This window comes from Jaculus jaculus, chromosome 7, assembly GCF_020740685.1.
Source record: "Jaculus jaculus isolate mJacJac1 chromosome 7, mJacJac1.mat.Y.cur, whole genome shotgun sequence".
Taxonomy (NCBI): domain Eukaryota; kingdom Metazoa; phylum Chordata; class Mammalia; order Rodentia; family Dipodidae; genus Jaculus; species Jaculus jaculus.
This window is the reverse complement of record NC_059108.1, coordinates 142,764,986-142,792,257: the sequence shown is the minus strand read 5'-3', so window position 1 is coordinate 142,792,257 and position 27,272 is coordinate 142,764,986. Positions and strand designations below refer to the sequence as shown.

At 43.8% G+C, this 27,272-nt stretch overlaps 1 protein-coding gene across 1 annotated transcript in view; it reads right to left on the bottom strand.

Annotated features, from left to right (window-relative positions):
* Tmed10 (transmembrane p24 trafficking protein 10) overlaps window positions 1-26,358 on the bottom strand; it is a 43,583-nt gene extending 17,225 nt beyond the window's left edge. The window contains exons 1-3 of the mRNA XM_045154427.1: window positions 26,087-26,358; window positions 9,113-9,224; window positions 4,562-4,635 (exon numbers count right to left, since the gene is read on the bottom strand). Coding sequence (XP_045010362.1) covers window positions 4,562-4,635; window positions 9,113-9,224; window positions 26,087-26,311 — 411 coding nt within the window. The 5' untranslated portion in view covers window positions 26,312-26,358. The remainder of the gene's footprint in view (window positions 1-4,561; window positions 4,636-9,112; window positions 9,225-26,086) is intronic.
* Between the last annotated feature and the right edge of the window lie 914 nt (window positions 26,359-27,272).

Below are 27,272 nucleotides of genomic sequence, written 5' to 3'. Positions count from 1 at the left end.
AGGAAGCAGAACCTCAGGGCTATGTTGTAACCATGTGCGTACAAAGCTAAATGTGCCAGACATCCAGAGCCGGAAGCAGGCAAAAGAAATGATGCACTTCCTCTCTGCTAGGGATTCCCCTTTTAGGTTAAGCAGAAGGTCAAGGAAGGTTAACAGCCCTCTCCCAATGCTAATAACACTCAAGGATGATGGAAACACCAGGAAGTATCAGGGTTCCAAAATGCGATTTACTATTAGTATTGAAATCAATCTTTTTTTTTTTTTTTTTTTTGGTTTTTCAAGGTAGGATGTCACTCTAGCCCAAGCTGACCTGGAATTCACTATGTAGTCTCAAGGTGGCCTCAAACTCATGGAGATCCTCTTACCTCTGCCTCCCGAGTGCTGGGATAAAAGGTGTATGCCACTACATCCAGCTTCAGTATACCTTAATGACAGCCACCATGCTGAGGAACAAAGTTAAAACAGGTAAAAATCATAAGGGAGGAAGCAACGAGTGCCTGTTTAAATTCCATGGTTGGGGAGCCGGGCGTGGTGGTGCACACCTTTAATCTCACAACTTGGGAGGCAGAGGTAGGAGGATCACCCTGAGACTACATAGTAAATTCCAGGTCAGCCTGAGCTAGAGTGAGACCCTACCTCAAAAAACCAAAAAAATGCTAAAAATTGGCATGTCAAGAGCCAAAGGAAGGGTAGGACTCCTTACAACATGCTCCCTCCAGACATAAAATGGCCTGGATATCCATGACCTCATAGTGCCTGACACTACCTACATCATAAGACCATCATAAGAGGAGGAAAAGACCATGACATCAAAATAAAAGAGAGACTGATTGAGATGGGGAGGGGATATGATGGAGAATGGAATTTCAAAGGGTAAAGTGGGGGGAGGGAGGGTATTACCATGGGATATTTTTTATAATTATGGAAAATGTTAATAAAAATTGAGAAAAAAGAAGAAATGTAACAAAAAAAGGAAACAAAACAACAATACTTCATTAAGAAAAATAAAATAAACTGGTGTCAATTCTTGTATCTCAAAATAGATACATTTTTCATGTTTAATATCTCATAATAACACTTTAACATATATATATATCATATTTAGGAATAATTAAGATATAAGCATGAAGGCTTAAAAAGATTTCATAATTAAATTCATCAAATAAGGAGCTTATTCGCTTTATTTCTTTTAATTAAACTAGCCTAGAGATCCAAGCTCAAAGTCTCTACTGGGAATTACCTTCCATCCATTCATGTATTACTTGCTCCTCCGTACTGCATCAAATAACCCTGTCTAGCTTCATTCAGTTGAACACACTAACAGGGAAGAGGAGGAAAAGTCCTGTTCTACCACCACTTCCTGCCGCAGATACAAGCCAGTCACTTCTGATCTGCTTCCATTTTTGGACACTTCCCTTCTGAAGTCCTGGCCAAAGACAGCAATTTATGTTCAATGTTTCTAGAAAATTCTTCTAAATCACTTTAAAACCCTTTCTTCACTTATTTATAGACTACTGTCTATGAAAGTCATTTACACTTTTTAAATCCATCTCACCAAACATGAAAATAGTGTTGGCTTAAAATAAAAACACAAAGCCGGGCGTAGTGGCACATGCCATTAATCCCAGCACTCGGGAGGCAGAGGTAGGAGGATTGCTGTGAGTTCGAGGCCACCCTGAGACTCCAAAGTGAATTCCAGGTCAGCCTGGGCTAGACTGAGACCCTACCTCGAAAAACCAAAAAATTAAATAAAATAAAAAAATAAAAACACAACACAAAATACCCTTATCTTCTATAAGCATCATTTTTACTATCTTAAGCAATTCTTTTTTATTTTTAAAAAAATATTTGATTTTTATTTATTTGACAGAGAGAAAGGGAGAAAGATGTAGAAGGGGGTAGAGAGAGAGAATGGGCATACCAGTGCTTGGGCCACTGCAAACAAACTGCAGAAGCATGTGACCCCTTGTGCATCTGGCTTATGTGGTCCTGGGGAATTGAACCTGGGTCCTTTGGCTTTGCACACAAACACCTTAACTGCTAAGCCATCCCTCCAGCACCCTCCCTTTTTAAAAATTATTTTTATTTATTTATTTGCAAGTAGAGAGAGATAGGGAGAAGAGGTACAAACAGAGAATGGGTGTGCCAGGGACTCCAGCAGCTGCAAACAAACTGTGCATCTGGCTTTACGTGGGAACTAGGGAATTGAACCAAGGTCATTAGGCTTTACCGGCAACTGCCTTAACAACTGAGCTATCTCTCCAGCCCCAATTTTTATGTTTTATTTATTATTTGTTGTTGTTTGTTTGCTTTGTTTTTGTTTTTCCAAGGTAGGGTCTCACTCTAGCTCAGGCTAACCTGGAATTCACTGTGTAGTCTCAGGGTAGCCTCAAACTCAGTGATTCTCCTACCTCTGCCTCCTGAGTGCTGGGATTAAAGACGTGTGCCACCATACCTGGCTTCTTATGTTTTTGCTTTTTAATTTTACTTATTTATTTGAGAGAGCAAGAGGGGACGATAGAGAGAAAGAGAGAGAGAGAGAGAGAGAGAGGGAGAGAGAGAGAAAGGGAGGGAGGAAGGGAGGGAGGGAGGAAGAGAATGGGCGCTCCAGAGCCTCCAGCCACTGCAAACGAACTCCAGACGCATGTACCACCTTGTTGTGCATCTGACTTACATGGTCCTGGGGAATCGAACCAAGGTCCTTTTGCTTTGCAGGCAAATGCCTTAACCACTAAACCATCTTCTCCAGCCCCTTATTTTTTTTTTTAAGGCGTTCTTTATTTGAAAAAATTACTTATGCTGCCCCCAGATAAAGTTGACAAAGCTGTTGGACCCCCCTTCCCCTTGTAAGATGAATATTTTACTTCCCATGGGTATGTGTGTATATATATGTAGTCCAGTTCTGGAGAAGTGTCTTAGGAATTCTAGCTTTTAGCCAGATGTGGTGGCATCCACCTTCAATCCCAACATTTTTAAAGAAATCATTTTTTAAAATATATTTTATTTATTTGAGAGACAGAAAGGGGGAAGAGAATGGGTGTGTCAGGGCCTCCAGCCACTGCAAAAGAACTCCAGACACATGTGGCCCTTGTGCATCTGCTTACATGGCTCCTGGAGAATAGAACTGGGATCCTTTGGCTTTACAGGCAAATACCTTAACCACTAAGCCATCTCTCCAGCCCAATCCCAACATTTTTGAGAGGCAGAGGTGGATCACTGTGAGTTTGAGGCCAACCTGAGCCTACATAGTGAATTCCAGGTCTGCCTGGGCTACAGTGAAATCCTACCTCAAAAAACACAAGAACAAAATTAATAAACTCAGAATTCTAGCCCTTGTTTTCTATTTTTTTTGGGGGGGGTTTCAAGGTAGGGTCTCAGAGTGGTCTTTCAGGGTGGTCTCTAACTCAATGCAATCCTCCTACCTCCTCTGCCTCCTGAGTGCTGGGATTAAAGGCATGCACCACCATGACCAGCCTAGGAATTCTAGCTTTTAAAAGTTACATATTCAGGGATGGAGAGATGGCTTAGCTATCAAGGCACTTGCCTACAAAGCCAAAGGACCTAGATTCAATTTCCCAGGAGCCCCATAAGCCAGATGCACAAAGTGGCACATGCGTCTGGAGTTCATTTGCAATAGCTGGAGGGCCTGGCACACCCTCTCCCCCCATCAAATAAATAAATAAATATTAAAAAAAGAAAAATTACACATTCAAAGTGGGTGTGGTCGTGCACACCTTTAATTCCAGCACTCAGGAGGCCAAGGTAGGAGGATCACTGGGTTCGAGGCCAGCCTAAGATTACATAGTGAATTCTAGGTCAGCCTGGGCTAAAGCGAGAGCCTATTTATTTAAAAATAAAACAGGGAGCCGGGCATAGTGGTACACACCTTTAATCCCAGCACCCAGGAGGCAGAGGTAGGAGGATTGCCGTGAGTTCAAGGCTACCCTGAGACAACATAGTGAATTCCAGGACATCATGGGTTAGAGTGAGACCATACCTCAAAAAAAAAAATAGGGGCTGGAGAGATGACTTGGCAGTTAAGCTGTTTGCCTGGAAAGCCAAAGGACTCAGGTTTGATTCCCCAGGAACCACATAAGCCAGATATACAAAGTGGCACATGGGTCTAGAGTTTGTTTGCAGTGGCTGGAGGCCCTGGCATGCCCATTCTCTCTCTCACTGCCTCTCTCAAATAAATGATAAAAAAGTAAAAATTTTAAATAAAATTATATAATCGAATAAATTAAAAAATGAAAAATATTTGTATATGTGTGTGGTTTCTGCCTCGAGAGCTAACACATATGCTTGACTTCTTTACCATGCCAACAGACATTTCTATTTGTTCAGGGCAGCTGGTTCAGTTCACTGGCTACAAACAAGCCAGAATTACTGTTCAAGCCTGTTAATACAACCTTCTGTATCACCGGGATCATAGCGGGCTGTCACGTGACTGCTGAGAAAACCACAGGTTTCTGGGCCAAGCATGGCTGGATGGCCTGACTAGGTCACATAACCCTCACAGACCAGTGTACCGCCCTTGTCTGGCAGTTAGAGAAGCACATACCTCTTCATAATTTTTTGCCTCCACTCCGTGTTTCATGTCTAGAATCACGAGTTGGTCAGGTATCCGCCCTGTTCCTGAGAAAGAAATCAAAAGATTCATTGTGCAAAATACTTAAGATTCCGGGAAATCGCCCACCCACCCTCCATCTCTCTAACCTCTATCCTCTCAATAGAAGGAAACAGCCACAACTCCTCCCCCTACTCAGCTGCTGAAAATTCCTGGCTAGGGCTAAAATCACAAACATTCTAGACAAAGCCTCCATCTGTGTGGGGTGCCGGAAAGCAAGGAGAACATGCTGCTGGCAAACATCTGAGCAAGCAGGACACAAGACACTGCAGCCGGCACCACAGAGGAGCAGAATAAACTAAACACAAAGGCTACGGGACTGGGAGCTAAAACCCAAGTTACCACCATGTGGGACTGAGTGCCATACAGATCAGCAAGGAGGAGGCACCAACCCAGGCTGAAACCACACACTTCTACCCCTGAAAAGTATGCTGTTAGCTGGGTGTGGTTGCACATGCCTTTAATCCCAGCACTCAGGGGGGAGAGGTAGGAGGACTGCCATGAGTTCGAGGCCACCTGGAAATTACCTAGTGCATTCCAGGTCAGCCTGGGCTAGAGTGAGACCCAACCGTGAAAAACCAAAAAAAAAAAAAGCATGTCGTTAAGTTTTGAGAGAAGTCATACTCACTTTGGATTGTAGTCTACTGGGGATAACAAGACCAACAATGCAACACTCCTATTAGAAAAAGTAAACTGAGGGGCTGTACAGATAGATGGCTTAGCAGTTAAGGTGCTTGCTTGCAAAGCCAAAGGACCTCAGTTCGATTCCCCAGAACCCACATAAGCCAGATGCACAAGGGGGTACATGGGTCTGGAGTTCGTTTGCAGTGGCTGGAGGCCCTGGTGTGCCCATTCTCTCTCTCCCTCTCTCAAATAAATTTAAAAAGAAAGAAAGAAAGAGTAAACTGAGAGCTGTCGTGGTGGTGCACACCTTTAATCCCAGCACTGGGGAGGCAGAGGTAGGAAGATTGCCATGAGTTCAAGACCACTCTGAGACTACATAGTGAATTCCAGTCAGCCTGAGCTAGAGAGAAACTACCTCAAAAAAAACCAAAAAAACAAAAAAACAAAAACACGGATCAGAAGGGAATTCTACGGCTGGAGAGATGGCGCAACAGTTAAGGCCCTTGCCTGCCTGCAAAGCCTAAGAACCCAGATTTGATTTCCCAGGACCCACGTAAGGCAGATGCACAAGGTGGTACACGCATCTGGAGTTCATTTGCAGTGGCTGGAGGCCCTGGCATCCCCATTCTCTATTTGCCTCCCGTCCTCTCTCTCCCTCAAAAATAAGTAAGTAAATACATTTAAAAAAATGTTTTTTAAAGGGGGGAATTCTAAGCCAGGAGGCAGAGGTAAGAGGATCATCTGAGTTCAAGGCCACCCTGAGTTGACACAGTGAATTCAGGTCAGCCTGGGCTAGAATGAGACCCTACCTCAAAAACACAAACAATAAAAAGGAAATTCTAATCTTAAATCATCGAACAAGAGAAATGGAAAGACTCAGAGAGAAAACCAGCCATAAGCCCTATATTTCACCTAACTATAAAACACAATACTGTTTGCATGAATTTAAGAGGTTTTAGGAAATCTAGTACCACTTCAGCACTGAGAATTCTTGTGACAAGCTGGAGAATGTTACTGTCCCCTTAGCTGCCTGGGAAACAATGGAGGCTTTCTGAAATGGAGTGAAGTCTTAATTCAAACACTACGGCAAAGTTCACTGGGAGCTGGCACTGTACTATCTCTGCCTTCAAATAACTGGATGACAATCTAACACATGTGCACAACAGCTACGGTACAAATGCAAAGTACTGCAAAGGTTTAAGCCCAAACCTCATCTCAGGTAATCCCAGCTATAGAGAAAAGATAAGAGGGCTGAGGAGATGGCTTAGTAGTTGAGGTGTTTGCCTGCAAAGCCAAAAGATCTAGGTTCAATTCTCCAGGACCCATGTAAACCAGATGCACAAGGGGGTGGCACATATATCTGGAGTTCGTTTGCAGTGGTTGGAGGCCCTGGTGTGCCCATTCTCTCTCTCTCAAAAAAAATAAATAAATAAAATATTTTAAAATTTAAAAAATATAAATTTTTAAAAAAAGATAAAAAAAAAGGGAAGAAATGAGTTGTAGACTGGATCCAAAGGCAGGCATGAAGTAAAGCATTCTAGACAAAAGGCAAAGGATGGGCAAAGCCTCCCCTATGGGAAAAAGGACAGCTTCTTTTTTCTTCTTGAGACAGATCCCTCAAACTTACTATGTAGCTGAGGCTGGCCTTGAACTTCTGCTACTCCTGCCTTTACCCTCCTAAGTACTGAGGTTACATCCTTCATGCATAGCTGAACATATTTAAAAGAAATTAAAGAATTTCTTTTACGCAGACTAGAACAAATTGCAAACAAAATAAAAGACTACAAAGACAAGATTAAGAATAGACTAAGGGCTGGAGAAATGGCTTAGTGGTTAAGGCATTTGCTTGCGAAGTCAAAAGAATCTCGGTTTGATTCCCCAGGACTCACATAAATCAGATGCACAGCGTGGTACATGAATCTGGAATTCGTTTGCATGGCTGGAGACCCTGGCATACCCATTCTCTCTTTCTCCTCTCTCAAATAAATAAATAATACTACATATACATATAATGGATTAAGAGCTGGGTGTGGTGGCACATGCCTTTAATCCCAGCAGTACTCAGTAGGCAGAGGCAGGAGGATTGTTGTGAATTCAAGGCTACCCTGAGACTCCATAGTGAATTCCAGGTAAGCCTGGGCTAGAGTGAAACCCTACCTCAATAAAAACCAAAATAATAATAATAATACTGGCCTGGAGAGATGGCTTAGTGCTTAAGGTGCTTGCCTTCAAAGCCAAAGGACCAAGGTTCAACTCCCCAGGACCCAGGTAAGCCAGCTGCATAAGGGGGAATGCACATCTGGAGTTCATTTGCAGTGACTGGAGACCCTGGCACGCCCTTTCTCTCTCTCTTTCTACCTGCCTATTTCTGTATCTCTCTCTTTCTCTCAAATAAGTAAATAAAAATAAAATATTTAAAAAATAAAAAGCAAGTCAGATAAAAAAAAATAATTAAAAAAAGAGAGAACGGACTAAAACAGCCAGGTGTGGTAGCACATGCCTTTGAACCCAGCACTCAGAGGTAGGAGAATTACTATGAGCTCAAGGCCAGCCTGTGACTACATAGTGAATTCCAATTCAGCCTGGACTAGAGTAGGACCCAAAAGAATAAACTAAAACAGTCACACATGCCTTAAAACCACAAATCTCCAAATAAAACACTCAGTCTCATCTCCCAAATCCTATGTGTAATCCCAATGATGACATTATTCACAGATGTAAACACTCATTCTTATGTCTCTCCATCATTTAGAAAGACAGGAAAGCAGGAGTACAGCTCAGTGGTAGAGTACTTACCTATCATACCCAAGGTCCTGGGCTCAATCCCCAGCACTGGGGGAAAGGGGAGAAGCAGGCATGGGGTCACACATTTACAATGCCAGCAGTAAGGAGGCTGAGGCAGGAAAGGATTGATGCGAGTTCAGAACCAGCCTGCGCTCCATAGAGAAGTAAAAACTAAGTAGCCCAAGTGAATATATGCCATCTTAGGCTGGAGACACAGCAAGTAGAAAGGCATGAGTTCAATCCCACTACTGTGTGTGTGTGTGTGTGTGTGTGCGCGCGCGCGTGCGCGTGCGCATGCACGTTTTGCTCTCCTACATAATGCTGGCCTCCAATTCAGAGCAATCCTCCTGCATTAACCTCCTATGTGCTGGGATGATGCTCAATTCTCAGTCTTCTGACTCTATTGGTCACAGCAGAGTATAAGAATTTTTCAAGCCCAAGTAAAACCACAAAACCACAGACCTGTGGCTGGTCTGAGCCCAAACTATACAGTTTCTTGAACAAAACAGTTATTTTATTCCCTTGACTTACATCAGGTCTTAAAGGGTCTCCTTTGCAAAAAAAAATCTACCAAGTAATCTGCATTTGTCTGGCAAACAGCAAATGTTTTGTTTTGAACAAAACTCATTTTGTTAGAGCAGTTTTAGGTTCACAGCAGAACAGAGAGGAAAGCAGTCCAGACATTCACCATTTCTCCTCACGCTGACCGGTGCACAGCCACCCTGATAGCACCCTCCACAACGGCAGTGTATACCAAAAACCACACTGATACATCACTATCACATGAAGTCTAGAGTTTACTTAACTTATCTCCTGGTGTATATTTCAAAAGTAATGCTGGAATCAATGTATCATGATGCATATACCATCATAATACCGACTGCTTTAACTGCCCTATAAATCCTCTATGCTATACATCACCAATCTTCTCTACCAAGACAAGACTTTAAAAGATACTTCAAAGGTACAAGGTATTGGGTCTGCGTATCAAAATAAATGAAGACTAAAATAAAACTAGAAACCGAGTGCTGACTCTAGCAGGGGCTCTACAGCGTTGAAAAGACACTGTGTACTTACCCTTGCTCTCAAAACACACTTCAAACATATCATAATCTTCCGTCGTAAAGGCAAACTTCCCTTTGGATGCATCCTCTTTGGAGTATAGAATGTGCCCAGCAGAATCTGTGATCTGAAAGTAAGTATAAAGGAATTGTTGGTAAAGAGCACTCAGGGACTCAGCAGTTAAAGAAAGGCATTTGCTTGCCAGTCAGGGGTTCAATTCCCCAGCATCCACATAAAGAAGGGCACATGTTCAGATGGCCATCATGGCACACACCTTTAATCCCAGCACTCAGGAGGACAAGAAAGGAGGATTTCCATGAGCTTGTGCTCAGCCTGGGCTACAGAATGAGTTCCAGGTCAGCCTGGGGTATGGTGAAATGCTGTCCGAATGACTATGAGCACAGACGAAGGGCATTCACTAGCGGGTTGGAGGTCACATATTAAGCCAATCAGTATAAGCCAAGAGATGATGTAGCAATTTAAGGGATCATATCCCTAGCTAAAAGCACATGGCTATATGAGAAAAGGTACATTTTACCAACTAAAACAGGAAGTAGTGGTTTCATTAAATTTTTTTTTTTTTTTTTTTGAGATAGGGTTTCACTCTAGCCCTGGAATTCACTATGTAATCTCAGGCTGGCCACAAACTCATGGCAATCCTCCTACCTCTGCCTCCTGAGTGCTGGGATTAAAGGTGTGCACCAATGCATCTGGCTTCTTTTTTAAAAACCTCCAGATGCATGTGCCACCTTGTGCATCTGGCTTTACTTGGATCCTGGGGAATTGAACTAGGGTCCTTAGGCTTTGCAGGCAAGCACTTTAACCACTAAGCCATCTCTCCAGCCCAATCTTTTTTTTTTTTTTTTTTTGAGACAGGGTTTCATGCAGCCCAAGCTGGCTGAGAATGACCTTGATGCCTTCATATTAAGGGATCACCTTTGCCAGGTGTGGCAATGCACACCTTTAATCCCAGCACTCAGGAGGCAGAGTGAGGAGGATCACTGTTAGAGGAAAAAAAGAAAAAGAAAGTATCACCTTTATACCTTGAATATATACAGTTTCTATTTTCCAATTATATCACAATGAAGCTGAAAGAAAGAAAAACAAACAAGACAGCTCCAACACAACTGCAGATACTACAAGACCGCACAGGCTCAGAATATAATTCAGAGGGAATAAAAGCTGAGTCTTGGGTGATGACTATCAATCAGGGAAGACCAGGGCAGACATTCAGGGAAGAAAACAGCAAATGCAAAAGCCAAGTGGAATTCGGGGAAGAAAAACAGCAAATGCGAAAGCCTCAAGCGGAATGCATAGAAGCCCGGAAGGACTTGGCTCAGTGCAAATCAGATAGCTGTCCAGTCTGCATTCTCACTGCACAGGGACCACAGAGCTAGGGAAAACCTGAGGTCGGCAACAGCTAGCTGAATAATTTGCAAGGAAAAATCTGAAGATTCATTATGGACATTTTTCACAATAAGGGATCCTTGAGAACTCTGGCTACCCAAATATATATGGCAAAAGGTCTAGAAATCAGTACGATCCCAAACTAATTGTATTGTGCCACTTTTTTAAAGAATCAGCTTACCACCCTTGCACTCACTTCTCTACTCCCAGTCCCTAAAAGGAAATGACAACTTTTTAAGAGAAGTTCCAAGAGGCAGGATATAGGTATAACAGGTTTCCATATTTCAAGTTCATGTGAAAACCCTAACTTGGAGTAGGCTCCTATGAATGAAGTTCTAGACAACAGAGTTTCTCTGAGGTGAATTTGGGTAAAACAGTTCCAGACTTGCACAAGCACTAATTTAATTCTGGAGAGACAAGATCAAGTCACAGGTTGTTAAATGTGCTCAAACATAAGGGAACCAGCAGAGGGCAGCAGTGAATAAGCACTTGTCCATGTTACAGCTGAACAATCAGAGATTTTGTCACCGGCAAGCTCAGGAAAGGAAATAGACTAGGTCACTGGCTTAGGACAAACAAGCAAGTTTAATAGCCTTGACAAGATTTGGCACACACTTGCCCATCCACCGTTTTCCTGGAAGATTTGATTTGATCTCCTGATTTTCTCCTAAGATAATAAAAGTGTCCTTCAAAAAAAGTTTTCTTTCTTTTTTAAATTTAAGGAAAGGAATCCTAGATCATCAAAAGGTTTAATGCAGGTCATAAAACTTTTTAGGACACTAGTAAAAATGCTGGAGTGCTTTGCAAAATGAATTGAAAAACTCCATTAACAGTCCATACCTCCAACTGGTACTTAAAAGTAGTGAGCACTGCTGAACTTATCCCTGCCACATTGCACTGAGGAACTAGTCATGCAAGAACCTTTTGCTCTATCCTGGCCTATAACATCTCAAAATCTATTAAGAGGCTCATTCTAGGGCAAAGATGTAAATGAAGTACCAGAGGCTGGATGCAAGGATGAACCTCTGCAGCCTCTTATTACTACTAAAGTTAGCTTCCAGGGCAGGCGTGGTGGCACACACCTTTAATCCCAGCATTCAGGAGGCAGAGGTAGAAGGATCTCCATGAGTTCGAGGCCATCCTGAGACTCCATGGGGAATTCCAGGTCAGGCTGAGCTAGATAGAGTGAGACCCTACCTTGAAAAACCAAAATAAACAAATAAATAAAAAATAAAAGTAGCTTCCAGACATGGTATGTGATACTGTTCAGGGTTGGTAATTTTTTTTTTGGGGGGGGGTGTAATTTTGAGGTAGAGTTTTGCTCTAGTCCAGACTGACCTGGAATTCACTATGTAGTCTCAGGGTGGCCTTGAACTCATGATGATCCTCCTACCTCTGCCTCCCAAGTGCTGGGATTAAAGGCGTGCGCCACCAGGCCTGCCCCCTATTTAGAGAGAAAGTGGCAGAGAGAGGGGGAGAGAATGGGTATGCCGGGGCCTCCAGACACTGCAAACAAACTCCAGATGCATGTGCCCCTTTGTGCATCTGCCTTACGTGGGTCCTGGAGAATGGAACCGGGATCCTTTGGCTTTTTAGGCAAATGCCTTAACTGCTAAGCCATCTCTCCAGCCCCACTCAGAGTTCTCTTACTAGTATGAAAAGCAGCTTCCAAACATGATGTGTGATAACTGTTTAGGGTTCCCTTAAGGCCTCCCCATTTTTATCTGCCTTCTAACTTTCAGCTAACACAACTATATGAAGAAATCTGGGCAAGCAACCTGACAATACAACTTGGAGGTTAGATTAATTTAGATGGATTGCTGGGCATTCTGCCTAGTTCAAATAACTTTGAAGTTATTTAGTAGCAAAGCTTTTAATCTTAAAAAAAAAATCACATGGTGGTTGTAGGAGACAGATTCAGGTTCGCTGAAATGAACTTCCAGACCAGGCACAGTTATGGAGGGATATTTATTGAAGCCTACAGACCCAAGGGAAGTTCCATAATGGCAGAAGAAGCTGGCCTGCCTTCACAGGCCCAAGCAGACACAGAGAGAAGTACAAGCCTAAAGGTCAAAAGCCACAGCACACTTTAGAACTCCAGCTAGGTAGTCAGCAGATGCAAACTACAAACAAACAACTGAATATATTGGGGGCCATCTATTCTATTCAAACCACCACAGTGGTACATGTCTTTAATCTCAGCACTCAGGAGGAAGAGGCAGGACGATTGTCATAAATTTGAGGCCACCCTGACACTACACAGTGAATTCCAGGTCAGCGTGGGCTAGGGTAAGGCCTTACCTAGAAAAAAATAAAATCACATCCCCTAACCCTTATTACATAAATCAGCAGGCAGATAAAATCAGGAAATAGGAGACCAGGCTAAGCTCAATGTTGAGCCTGCAAAGTCTAATAGGCTGAAATGCTGTTTAAATTAAAAAAGCTATTCAAAGCTGGGCGTGGTGGCGCACGCCTTTAATCCCAGCACTTGGGAGGCAGAGGTAGGAGGATCGCCGTGAGTTCAAGGCCACCCTGAGACTACAGAGTTAATTCCAGGTCAGCCTGGACCAGAGTGAGACCCTACCTCGAAAAACCAAAAAAAAAAAAAAGCTATTCAAGCCAGGTGTGGTGGCACACGCCTTTTAATCCCAGCACTCAGGAGGCAGAGGTCTGAGGACTGCCTTGAGTTCAAGGTCAACCTGAGACTACATAGTGAATTTCAGGTCAGCCTGGGCTACAGTGAGATCCTACCTAGAGAAACAAAAGAAAAGAAAACAAAAAATTATTCACTTATTACAATTCTTTTGTTTGGTTTTGCTGTGCTAGCGTGGGACTCGTAGCAATCTGCCTGCCTCGCCCTTTGGCGCGCTAGGGCTTAGGGGAGTGTAAGAATACACCAAGCAAATGATGCCTTTTTTTTTGCTTTTGTTTTCCAAGGTAGGGTCTCACTCTAGCCCTGACTTAGAATCTACTCTGTAGTCCCAGGCTAGCCTCGAACTTGTAGTAATTATTATAGAATTTCCCAAACAAAGAGATATCAAGTTATAAAATTTGCTCACATATGACATCAAGGAATGGAAAGTAATAAAACTTTCTGGTTAACACCTTCTGATGAAAAGTGAACCCAAGTTTGCAACTTCAAGAGTAAAAAAGGTATGAATTTCATATGTCGAGTCCTTGGTGTCAAGATCTTGTGAATACTCACACTGAAACTGTTACCAAGTGAGAAGACAGGTCACAGGAAATAAATCCATTTAGAATTAGACTTTCTTGGAACATCCTAGGCAGTGGCTAGAACTAGGTTCTTGAGTTGGTCCACCTACTGAAACCTGCAACCCGGCCTCTCTCTTTTACCAAACATTTGAGATAACGCTGCCCAATGCAGAAGGATCTCTAAGGAACTCAGAGCAAAATGGCAATTAGGAATAAAGCAGGATAGTGTTCACCTGGGGTAAAAATAAATAGTTATTTCAGGAGTGTAACAAATGACATCTGCACAGTAAATTTTGGCTTAAGTTTTCTGGAAGTCAAGATTAAACGACTAAAACAGAAACAGGCTGGGTACGACATTTGTTTTGTAATGAAAGTGCGCAAGTTTTCCTGGAACTAACCATGAGCAATTTATCAGGTCAGTCCTTATCATTTTCAACTACGGTCTTACCGAAGATGCAAATACAGTTTAGTGATCCTCTACAATGAGGAATGAAAGCCTGATACCAGAAAGAACTGTAGGAATGTCCCAGAGGCAAGACAGAAAGGCAGGATGAACCATGGAGAAGCAGCACCTCACTGGGGAATCTGAATAAAGCCTTCTGTCTCCAGAAGCAAGAATCCCAGCACAGCTAACAACTGCTTCCGGACCTTTCCCTATCCCAGCTACAAACCTGCAAGTTTCTAGGAATCTCACCAGAAAATCCTACTGTGTAACCCTAGTAGCTTCTGGTTTCTTTCCTTTAAAAAAAATCAGATTGAAACCCCATTCAAGACACCTTCATAGTTATCTGATAATTTCACTAATCAAAAAGAGAGAGAGAGGAAAAAAAAAGGCTTCAGGCATGATGGCTCATACCTATAATCCCAACAGCTGAAAGTAGATAGATCACAGTGAGTTCAAGGCCAGCCTGGACTATAGACTTGCAGGTCATCTTAGACTACAGTGAGAACCTCATTCAAAAGCAAACAAAAAGCTGGAGAGATGGCTTAGAGGTTAAGGCACTTGCCTGCAAAGCCACAGAACTTAGGTTCAATTCCCCAGTACTCACGTAAGCCAGATGCACAAGGTGGCACATGGATCTGGATGGAGTTCATTTGCAGTGGCTGGACGCCCTGGCATGTCCATTCTCTCTCTTTCTTTATCTTAAATAAATAAATAAAGCAGGGTGTGGTGGCACTTGGGAGGCAGAAGTAGAAGGATCACCAAGAGTGACACCTGGGACTACACAGTGAATTCCAGGTCAGCCTGGGCTAGAGTGAGACCCTACCTCGAAAAACCAAAATAAATAAACAATTTTAAAGTAGGGGTAGGGGGAGGTGGAAGTGGGTGTGGTGGCACACATTTTATGCCTTTAGTCCAGCACCTGGGAAACAGAGGTAAGAGGATTTCCCTCAGTTCAAGGTCAGCCTGGGGCTACAGCACGAGTTCCAGGTCAACTTGAGCTACAGTGAGATCCTGCCTTGGAGGGAAAAAAAAAATAGAAAAAGGAAGGAAAGAAGAATATAGCACAGGATATGCATTCATATGGAAGGCTCTACACTGGGCATAGTAATTCATGCTTATAATCCTGGCACTAGGAAAGCAGAAGCAGGCTTAGAAACTCAAGGTTATCCTAAACTACACAGCAACACAGTAAATCTGGCCAACTTCAGCTATATGAGACCCTGTCAAAAGAAACAGCCTTTAATCCCAGCATTCCAGAGGCAGAGGTCGGAGGATGGCTGTGAGTTCGAGGCCAGCCTGGGACTACAGAGTAAGTTCCAGGTCAGCTTAGGGTAGATACAGTGAGACCTTAACTTTAAAAAAAAAAAACGGTAGGAAGGCAGGCTACAGAGCTAGGAAGAAAGGAAGGAGAGAGGGAAGGAAAAAGGGAGGGAGGGAGACTGGCTGGCTGCCACAGGGCCAGGGGTTAGGTAAAGTACTTAAACACTATTCCAGTGGTCTGAGTTTGGCTTCCAGAACCACCAAACAAACCATATGTTGCCACAGTATCTCAAAACTGAAAAATATTGGAAAGTTCTAATTTTTATGTCTGGTTATAGTCTATGGGCATAAAATGAATTTACCCTGATCCTTCAATCAAAAGAAAAGAACAGGGTTGGAGAGATGGATCAGTGGTTAAGGTCTTTCTTACAAAGCCTGACAGCCTGGGCTCCATTTCCCAGTATTCATGTAAAACCAGCTGCATAGAGTGGCACAAGTCTCTGGAGTTCATTTGCAGTGGCAAGAAGCCCTGGCATGCTGCTCCCATTCTCATTCCCTATCTCTGCTAGCAATTAAACAAGTAAATGTTTTCTTTAGATTTATCTGACAGAGTGAGAGACAGAGAGAGAGAGAGAGAATGGGTGTGCCAGGGCCTTCAGCCACTACAAAGGAACTCCAGACACATGTGCCAACTTGTGCATCTGGCTTACATGGGTCCTGGGGAATTGGACTGAGGTGCTTTTGCATTGCAGGCAAATGCCTTAACCACTAAGCCATTACTCCAGCCCAGCAAATATTTTTTTAAAAGGCAAGAATAAACTGGGTATGCCTTTAATCCCATCACTCAGGAGGCAGAGGCAGGATGATTGCTATGAGTTCAAGACCAGCCAGAGAATACACAGTGAATTCCAACCTGGTCTAGAGTGAGACCATACCTGGAAAAAATAAAATAAAGTAAAATAAAATAAAAGAGTAACATCTTTAACCTGCACTCCTGAAATTCACACGGAGTTTTTTACTCAGAAAAAAGTCAGGGCTGAAAAGATAACATGGTGGTTAAGGTACTGGCCTGCAAAGCCAAAGGACCCAGGTTCAGTTCCTCAGTACAGACATATAGCCAGATGCACAAGGTGGCACATGCATCTGGAGTTTGTCTGCAGTGGCTATAGGCTCTGGTGTGTCCATTCTCTCTCTCTCTCTACCTGCCTCTTTCGCTCAAAGAAATAAAAATTTAAAAAAGAAAAAATGAAAGTGAGCAAGACCACAAGCAGCTATATTAAGCAACACTAAATTCTGCCAACTTTCCTATATAAATCAGTGGCAATATAGTACAGCACCAAAGTATTAACTAAAATATGATCAAGGAGGGTTTGTGTACGAGTGTTGAGAACCAGAAATGGAAGTTTCCAGGCACTGGTAAGATAATGGATAGATGCTCTCTTCCTGCTCTGTCAGCATTTGCTTCATTAACTAACTCCAGGCAGTATGTCATGCTTGACTGGAGGAGGGTGATATCAGAGGAAGAAAGGAGGAAAAAGGGAGGAAGGGGGGGAATGAAATGAAAGACCAATCACTGCCTTTACAACACTCCTGCGGGGGTGAAGCCAGATCAAATGTTTTTTTCATACTGTTCCGAAGTTATTTACGGTAAAAACCTCCAGCATGACCCTTTTGGGCACAAACAAAGCCTTGTTCTTTTTTAACAACTAGTCTCTTGATTCCCTACATGTTATGCTGAACAATGAGATTGAGGGCACAGGATAAAGCTGATGACATCAACCTCCTTCAATCCGAGGCTGGTTTGGGAGCCCATGTTCTGGTCAGTGGCCAGCTGGCTGATTTCACAGAGGGCCCTACTGTCCAGGATGCCAGGCTGGCTATGAATCAGGGGCAGTGGCCTTGCTAGCATCAACTATGTCAGCAGTTCACACATGGAAGTCACCGCCCCCCTTCAGGTCACCTTTATAAATTGTTCCACTCCCTAAAGACTGGACTCCGTCTTCATGAAGATGTGGTGTACTGCTTCCAAACTCTTTTTCTTTTTCCTTTTAATTTTTATTAGCATTTTCCATGATTATAAAAAAATATCCCATGTTAATTCCCCCCCCCACTTTCCCCTTTGAAATTCCATTCTCCATTATATTACCTCCCCATCTCAATCATTGTACTTACATATATACAATATCAACCTATTAAGTACCCTCCTCCCTTCCTTTCTCTTCCCTTTATGTCTCCTTTTTAACTTACTGGCCTCTGTTACTAAGTATTTTCATTCTCACACAGAAGCCCAATCATCTGTAGCTAGGATCCAAATACCAAACTCTTTTTCTAGATCAGTTCACAGCTAGGTACACTGTGGACAACTGTTTGTTGAGTAAAATTCAAATGAAGGAACATATCCTGCAATTTTTATGAAGGAACACAAGGTTGGGGTTTAATTTAAAGCTATAAATTTTCTATATAATACAAAAAGAAACTAGATTTTAATCCACTAAATGTTAATGCGAACGTATATCAAACCTCCCAGTTACTAGACTGTTTCTTATCCACTGGACGAGTCACATTAAATATCAATTTGAGGGCTGGAGAATTGGTTTGCAAAGCCAAAGGTCCCAGGTACAATTCCCCAGGACCCACATAAGCCAGATGCACAAGGTGGCACATATGTCTAGAGTTCATTAGAGGCCCTGGCACACCCATTCTCTCTCTCCATCTCTGTTTTACTATCCGTCTCTTTCTCTCAAATAAACAAACAAATAAATAAAATACTTTTTAAGGCAGGCATGGTGGCATACACCTTTAATCCCAGCACTTGGGAGGCAGAGGTAGGAGGACTGCCGTGAGTTTGAGGCCAGCTTGAGACTACACAGTGAATTCTATGTCAACCTGCACTAGACTAGCAAGACCCTATCTCAAAAAAAAATACTACTACTAATAATAATATCAGTTTGAGGACTGGAAAGATGACTCAGCAATTAAAGGCTCTTGCTTACAAGGCATTAAGGCCAGGTTTCAAGACCCCTGAACCCACATAAAACTAGATGCACAAAGCAGTGCAAGTGTTTGGAGTTTGTCTGCAGATGTGCAACAGTGTGGATCTGAAATGAAGACACCCAAATGAAGGCGTTCCATCCTTCATTGTGGCTTGAAAATCCCCAATACTCCTTTCTTATTCCACACCCACAGTCAACTACTGTTAAATTTAGGACTGTCCTTTTAGACTTCTTTTCCCCAGGTACTATTTTTGTTTGAATACATACTGAGCCCATTTTTAAGAGGGGATAAGACTATACTGCTTTCTAACTTTTTTTTTTTTTTCCTTTTTGGTTCTTTGAGGTAAGGTCTCACTCTTGCCCAGGCTAACCTGGAATTCACTCTGTAGTCTCAGGGTGGCCTCGAACTCACCGCAATCCTCCTACCTCGGCCTTCCAAGTGCTGGAATTAAAGGCCTGTGCCACCACACCTGGCTTACAACTTATTTTTCCTTATAGAATATCCTAGATTTCTTTACATGCTAGTTTACTTACTTTATATTTTTAGGTGCTGGGGGATCAAGCCCAGAGCCTCATGCGTGCATGCTAGGCAAGCTCTCTACCACTGAACTCTACTCCCTAGTGTCCTTGCTTCTTTTCATAATGTGGTATAGTTTTCTTCAATATTGTTGTTCCACAGTCATTTAGGTACATGAAGGCAAATAATGCTTATGAATTCTTTAAGGATAATTCCAGTTAATAAATGTGGAATAGCTTGAATTACATAATTATTTCATAACCTAATGAATAAATTCACATAAGAATCATCAGAGGATTGCTACATGAAGATGAATGGGAAGCTTTACAATGGCAGCATCAGGCTGCTACCACCCAGGGGGGCAGAAACAGGACCCACTTCACAAGCTGTCTATGGTCTGATCCCCCAAACCTGCAAATGATCTCTTTTTTGGCAAAGGAGAATTTTGAGATGTTCCTTTTAAAGAGGAGCAAAGAAGCTGGGCATTGTGCACACACCTTTAATCCCAGCACTTGGAAGGCAGAGGTAGGAAGATTGCTGTGAGTTCGAGGCCACCCTGAGACTACTTAGTGAATTCTAGGTCACAGCCTGGGCTAGAGTGAGACCCTACCTTGAAAAACCAAAAATAAATAAGTAAAAATAAAGAGGAGCCCAGAGGGAGGCAGGAGAGAGAAGATATGATGGAAACAGACCAGGAGAAGAAAGGGGAGGACAGACAAGGAGAGAGAAGAGAAATATGTGAAGATACTACATGGCTTTGATCATGGAGCCACAAGTCAAGAGACAAAGCATGCAGGTGGCTTCTAGAAGGTGGGAGAGGAAGGTGATTCTCCTCTCAGCCTCCAGAAGGAACAGAACTCTACAGACCTCCAGACGTGCTAAATGTCTGTCAGTCACTAACTGTGTAGTAATGTTACTGCAATAGTACGCCTGTAATACACATCTGAGGCCAATTATCAACCTTAGCAGCACTAAGTTCCTGCCTTGAGGCCCCATGAAGACACACCACTGGCCATGAGGTAAGTAGATTTTTCTTTTCAGTGCTAGGGATCAAATGCAACATCTGTAAGTATCCATACCAAAAAGACAACTGAATCTGACTGCATCTATATAGCTTACTCCTTTTACAAAAAATATGGAGGAGCTGAAGAGATTAAATGATACATAAAGCAAATAGAGCAGTCTAATTGGACTGGAGGCCTGCTCCATGGGAGGGAATACATCCCTGATATTGAAAACCTAAAACAGGGGTAGTCAGGAGCCCTAGGGGTGTAACATCCACTGCTGTCTGGCTAAATGTATATACTATGCTTATCAAACTGCCCAGTAAGCACTTCTCTTAATGTTCATACCTACATATTAATGCTACTTTCACTTTTGGTAGAAAACCTTCTCTTTTCAGATGGCAGTGACCTTGAGATGACTCAGAAGGCATCATGGTGCTGAGAAGAAGTGACTGGAGTACTTAGCACTATAATATCTCTATCACACCTTCCAAGGCTCAGGGTCCATTGTGGAAGAGGTGGCAGAAAGAATGTAAGAGCCAAAGGAAGGGTAGGACTCCTTACAATGTGCTCCTCCAGACACAAAATGGCCTGGATATCCATGACCTCACAGTGCCCGACACTACCTACACAAGACCATCGTAACAGGAGGAAAAGATCATGACATCAAAATAAAAGACAGACTGATTGAGGGGGGAGGGGATATGATGGAGAGTGGAGTTTCAAAGGGGAAAGTGGGGGGAGGGAGGACATTACCATGGGATATTGTTTATAATTATGGAAGTTGTTAAGAAAAGTAAAATAAATAAAAGAAAAAGAAAATAGAGCAGGGTCTGGCAGCAGAGGCCTGTGATGGCTACTCAGGAGGCTGAAATAGGAGGATCTAGAGCTCAAGGACAGTCTGGGTTACAGAATGAGTTCAAGGCCACTTACTAAGACTGTTTCAAAATAAAAGCTATAAAGAGGGCTGGGTCCCAAGGTCCTGGGTTCAATCTCCAGTGCCACAAAATCTAGAAAAAAACAAAATCCACAATGTAGGTCATTCTTCAAGGACAAGCAATTCCAAGAATACAATGCCAACCACAAAAAGGGGGGTGGAGGGAAGAACAGACTGTTGTTGGTTAGAGGCTTGGTAGCAGACACAATAGTATTTAAGATATTTGAGAGAGAGAGAGAAAAAATATATATATATATACACATATATATATTTAGAGAGAGAAAAAATGGGCACACCAGGGCCTCTAGACACATGCACCCTTGTGCATCTGGCTTACATGTGTCCTGGGAATTGAACCTGGGTCCTTTGGCTTTGCAGGCAACTGCCTTAATCACTAAGCCATCTCGGCAGCTGCAGACCATTTTATTTTTATTTATTTATTTATTTTTTTTTTCAGACTGTTTTAAATAGGTATTTTTGAAACAAGTAGAGAAAATTTAATAGTATTAAGGAATCATTACATGGTTTTGTTTTATTTTGGGAAGATGTCTTAATATGTTACCTAGGCTGATCTCAACCTGTGACTCAAGTGATCCTTCAGTCTCAGTTTTTGCTTTTATTTATTTATTTGAGGGGGAGGGAGAGAAAATGAGAATGGGCATGCCAGGGCCTGTAGCATACTCCAGACACATGCACCACTATGTGCATCAGGCTTTACATGAGTACTGGGGAAATGAACCTGGGTCTGTAGGCTTTGCAAGGCCTTAACTGCTGCGCCATCTCTCCAGCACTCAAATTGTTGTTGTTGTTTTTTTTATGGTTTATTTATATGTATTTATTAGAGAAAGAGAGAGGGAGAGAGAGAGGGAGAATGAGCATGCCAGGGACTCTAGCCACTGTAAACGAACTCCAGACACATGCACCACTATGTGTATCTGGCTTATGTGGGACCTGCAGAATTGGACCTAGGTCCTTAGGCTTCGCAGAGATGTGCCTTAACCATTAATTAAGCCATGTCTCCAGCCCTCAAGTTTGGTTTTTAAAGAGGCAGGGTGTGGCTATGTTGGCCAGCCTCAGCTCCTGGGCTCAACTGATCCTTTTGCCTCAGTCTTTTGAGTTGCTAGGACTTACACATGTATGCCACTGCAACTACTTGAACTTTGCAAAGTGTCATACAGCCATACACCACTGTGATTAGGTTCATTTTTTAAGAAGAGATTCATACTAAAAGTATGCAGGACTGAGACACCTCTGACCTCCACACATGTGCTATGGCACATGGGCCCATCCTTCAACACATGAAGAAGCACACATATGCACACACTATATACACATAAACATCAGGAAAAACAAAAGGCAAGGTCTGGAGAGATGGCACAGTGGTTAAAGGAGCTCGCGTGTAAGGCCTGGAGGCCTGGGTTAGATTCCCCAGCAACCATATACAGCCACATGCAAAAAGTAGCTCGTGTATCTGAGGTTTGTCTGCTGAAGCAGAAGGCCCTTTTGTGCCCATTCTCTCATCTATTCTTTGTCAAATAAGTGAGTACTTTTAAAAATTTTGAAGTTGAGTATGGTGGCACACACCTTTAATCCCAGCACTCAGAAGGGAGAGGTAGGAGGATCACTATGAATTCAAGACCAGTCTAAGACTACACAGTGAATTCCAAATCAGCCTGGGCTAGAGAGAGTCCCTACTACAAAACAATTTCCCGGACACAGGGGTATATCTCTTTAACCCAGCACCTGGGAGGCAGAGGTAGGAGGACTACCATGAGTTCGAGGCCACCCTGAGACTACATAGTGAATTCCAGGTCAGCCTGGGCTAGAGCAAAACCCTACCTCAGAAAACAAAAAAAAAAATCTAAAGAAATGAGTGCTGTCAGTTGAAATTAATATAGCCAGAACTCTCAGTTAGCCTCTCTCTATCATCATGTTGGTGGGGTTTTTGGTTTTAATTGTCTGGTCCAACTCATTCTATATTACCTATTTGGCATTTGGTTTTGGACCCCAGTAGTCCAATTAAGCCAGTTAGTATCAAGAACCCAGGAGACAAACAGAGTGGCTGGGCGATGGTGAAGTGCACGTGTGGACCTGCAGCCCCTGCTGACAGGTCCTGGTAAGGTTACACCATGGGCCCGGTTTCCAGTGAGTGCTCACTAGAGACAAGGCATCTATTTAGCACTCCAGAAAATATGTATCTGGTCAGGCGTGGTGGTGCCCACCTTTAATCCTATCACTTGGGAGGCTGAGGTAGAACTGCCATGAGTTTGAAGCCAGCCTGAGATGACATAGTGAATTCCAGGTCAGGTTGGACTACAGCAAAATCAAACCCTACCTAAAAAAAGAAAATATATCTGGCACTCCAGAAAGTCTAAGAATTCCTGTCCTCAGAACACTAGTAGTCTAATAAGGAAGAAAAACATAAACATGAGTTACCAAGCAGAGAGCAGATGAGAACTCCTCAGGGAGGCCCTATGCAGAACGCACACTGGGAAGTGATGACCTGGGAAGCCTGAGAAGCACGTGAGAAGTACTACCAAGCCTGCTGGCAAATACAGGTATTAGATGAGCAACATGAGCCACAGAAGGGCTTTTAACTATAGGACTTAAGGAGAAACAGCAACACAGGAGATGAAAGCAAGATTCTTCCGTTGCTCAAATTCTTTGATTCTGTAAACTACACCTACTTGGAAGAGCCAGAAGCACAATCAACCCAAAACACTGCACCTAGGCCAGTAAGATTTTGCCATCAAGGCCAGTAAGTTAAAAAGGAGACATAAAGGGTAGAGAAAGGAAGGGAGGAGGATACTTAATAGGTTGATATTGTATAAATGTAATTACAATGATTGTAATGGAGAGGTAATATGATGGAGAATGGAATTTCAAATGGGAAAGTGTGGGGGTGGGGAGGGAGGGAATTACCATGGGATATATTTTATAATCATGGAAAATGTTAATAAAAATTAAAAAATAAATAAATAAATAAAAAGATTTTGCCATCAATCCTTTCTGAATACCAGTTCAACACCTGAAAAGCATAATAAAAAAGTAAGTATCACAAAACAGAACCTTGAAAATAGCTGATATCTCTCAAATAAAACATGTTACATCTATGATTACTACTGGGTTCCAGTACCTTAAACGTAAATCATTGTCTTATTATATCTGAAGCACTATTAAGAAGTAAAAAAGCTGGGGGTGGTGGCACACACTTTTAATCTCAGCACCTGGGAGGCAGAAGTAAGAGGATTGCCATGTGTTTGAGGCCAACCTGAGACTACATAGTGAATTCCAGGTCATCCTGGGCTAGAGTGAGACCCTTCCTTGAAGCCCCACCCTGCAAAAAGAAAATAAAACACAGAGCTGGAGAAATGGCTTCACAGTTAAGCGTTTGCCTGTGAAGCCTAAGGACCCATGTTTAACTCTCCAGATCCCACATAAGCAAGACTCACAAAGGTGAGGCAAGTGCAAAGTCGTACATGCCCACTAGGTGGTGCAAAGTGTCTGAAGTTTGATGGCAGTGGCTGAGGCCCTGGCAGGCTGCTGATCCTCTCTCTAAAATAAAAATAAATTAATTTTTTAAAAAAAAGTAAAAAAGAGGCCAGGCGAGGTGGCATATGCTTTTAATCACAGCACCCAGGAGGAGAGCTAGGAGGATCACCAAGAGTTCAAGGCCACCCTGATACTACATAATGAATTCCAAGTCAGTCTAGGCCAGAGTGCGACCCTATCTGGAACCTCCCCCCCCCAAAAAAAGCTGAAGAGATGGCTTAGCAGTTAAGACATTTGCCTACAAAGCCAAAGGACCCAGGTTTGATGCCCCAAGGCCCACATAAGCCAGATGCAGAAGGTGACACATGGGTCTGGAGTTCATTTGCAGCAGCTGGAGGCCCTGGCTTGCCCATTCCCCGCCCCCCCCATAAAAAACAAAAAGTAAAAGGGGGGGCTGGAGAGATGGCTTAGCAGATGAGGCATTTGCCTGCAAAGCCAAAGGACCCAGGTTCAATTCCCTAGGACCCACATTAGACAGATGCACAAGGGGGCGCATGCTTCTGGAGTTCGTTTGCAGTGGCTGGAGCCCTGGCATGCTCATTCTCTCTCTGCCACTTTCTGTCTGTCACTCTCAAATAAATAAATAAAAATAAACAAAAAATAAAACAAAACTCCAGCCAGGTCATTCACTGAAAAATGGAACCAGATGGCATTATGGGAAGTAGCTGTCCCCATCCTAGAGCCCAGCTGAGCTAACTTAGTTAAGTACAGACCCTGGTGTACCAAAGGAAAAAGACTAGAAACCAAGACAGTTTTTATGAGAAAAAAATAAAAAATCATGGGGAGCAGGGGCTTTCGTTCTTTTTTTTTTTTTTCTTTTAAGAGGGAGAGAGAGAGAGAAATAGAAAATGGGCACACCAGGGCCTCCAGCCGCTGCAAACGAATTACCAACGCATGCACCACCTTGTGCATCTGGCTAACGTGGGTCCTGGGGAATCGAACCTACGTCTTTTGGCTTTGCAGGCAAGTGCCTTAACCGCTAAGCCATCTCTCCAGCCCATGGGAGACTTTTAATAAATCCCAAGAACTACAAATTAAAAAAAAAAAAGGGATAAAAGACCGTAGCACTTTTCTGTTAACATATGTTAACTATCCCGTTCCATCTGTAAGTTTATTCTACACAAGCCTGTTTCTTCATTCATAAAATGGGTCTGAACAGCACCTGTCTATTTCATAGTGTACAAATTACATGTTAATGTACACCTTCCAGTAGCCCAGGAAGTGACACCTGCTCGGGAAGTCACAAGCTTTATTCGTCCCGGTCAGCTTTATGGTAACCCATTACCCTGTAGCGTAGTGATGTCTTTACGATGCCAATGCCTACAAACCCTCAACACAACCGAACCGGGATCTCCCAGGTTCTTTTCGGGCTCATCGACGGACACAGGATCCCGACAACGACCGCCAGATCGAGGTCGCCCAGCTCCGGGGCCGTCCACACCCGCCAAGGGCTCCCCGCCCAGCCCCGCCCCGCCCCGCGAGCCCCAAGCGGCGCGGGCGGGAGGGCGGTCCTCCACCGCACGTCCTCGGCGCTGCGGGGAGGCCAGGCCGGGCCCGAGCCCCATCCCCGCCCGCCGGACACCCCCGCCCCCCAGCCCGCAGCCCAGGCCTCCCGGAGGCCTTCCCTCGCGTCCGGCTCCCACGCCGCCCCAGGGCCGCACCTTGAGGTGGGTGCGCAGGCCGCCGGCGCCCCCGGACTGGTCGGTGATCTCGTAGGCGCCGGTCACCAGCAGGTCCTTGTGGATCTCCTCGCGCAGACACTTGCGAGAGTTAATGGGCAGATGGAAGGAGATGGCCAGGACCGAGCTGGGGACGAGCAGGAACAGACACACCAACGCCAACGGGCCACGGCCACGCCAGGAGAGTGGGCCGCATGAACCAGACATGGTGCCGGAGACTCGCTCACCAACCCCCCCCCCCACGCAAGGAGGGGAACCTCCACCGCGCCGGAACCGGGAGGACTCACGTGACTCACCTCTGACCCCTCGCGAGGCCGGAGGCGCCATTTTGGAGACTGGCAAATTTGGCCGAGTACTTTAATACCAAAAAAAAAAAAAGAAAGAAAGAAAAAGAACACGGTATTAGTGTGTTATAACCATGAGTTTAGACCGTTGAGAGGTAGCCCCAGAACATTCCCATACTCTGTTGTGGTGAAACGCTACTATGAGTCGGCCATAGTAAGTACGGGCAGCCCCGGAAGTAATTCTCATTGACCCTCCGGAAGTTAATACGGGCGGGTTTTTAAGGATGGTGACACCATAGCAACCGAGCCCCAATAGGGAACAGCCACAAGGCCCTGGGCCGGGCCTGCCCACTGGACGCTGAGGCGCGGGGCGGAGCCGGACAGGCGGGCACTGGAGAGGAAATGGGTTCTTTTCGGTTTTGCGAGCTAGGGTCTCGCTGTAGCCCAGGCTGACCTGGAATTCACTATGTAGTCTCAGGTGGCCTCGAACTCCCGGCGGTCCTCCGACCTCTGCCTCCCGAGTGCTGGGATTAAAGGCGTGCGCCACCACGCCGGGCGAGGCAGTGTTTAATTTTGCCACTAGCGAGTGTGCGCCCGGGAGCGGGCTACTCGGCCTTAGGAAAGTTGACACCCCGAATGTGCGTCTTACTGTTCAGTAGACATCGAACAAGACTCTTCTCTGATGTTATCGTCAAACCAAATTCTAATTTATCTATTTTTGTTTATTTTTCCAGGTAGGGCCTCGCACTAGCCTAGTGCTAACCTCGAACTCACCGCGAACCTCCTGGTGAGAGTGCTGGGATTAAAGGCTTGGGTCACCATGCAGCCTTTGTTTATTTATTTTATTTTTTTTTTCAAGATAGGGTCTCCCTCTAGCCCAGGCT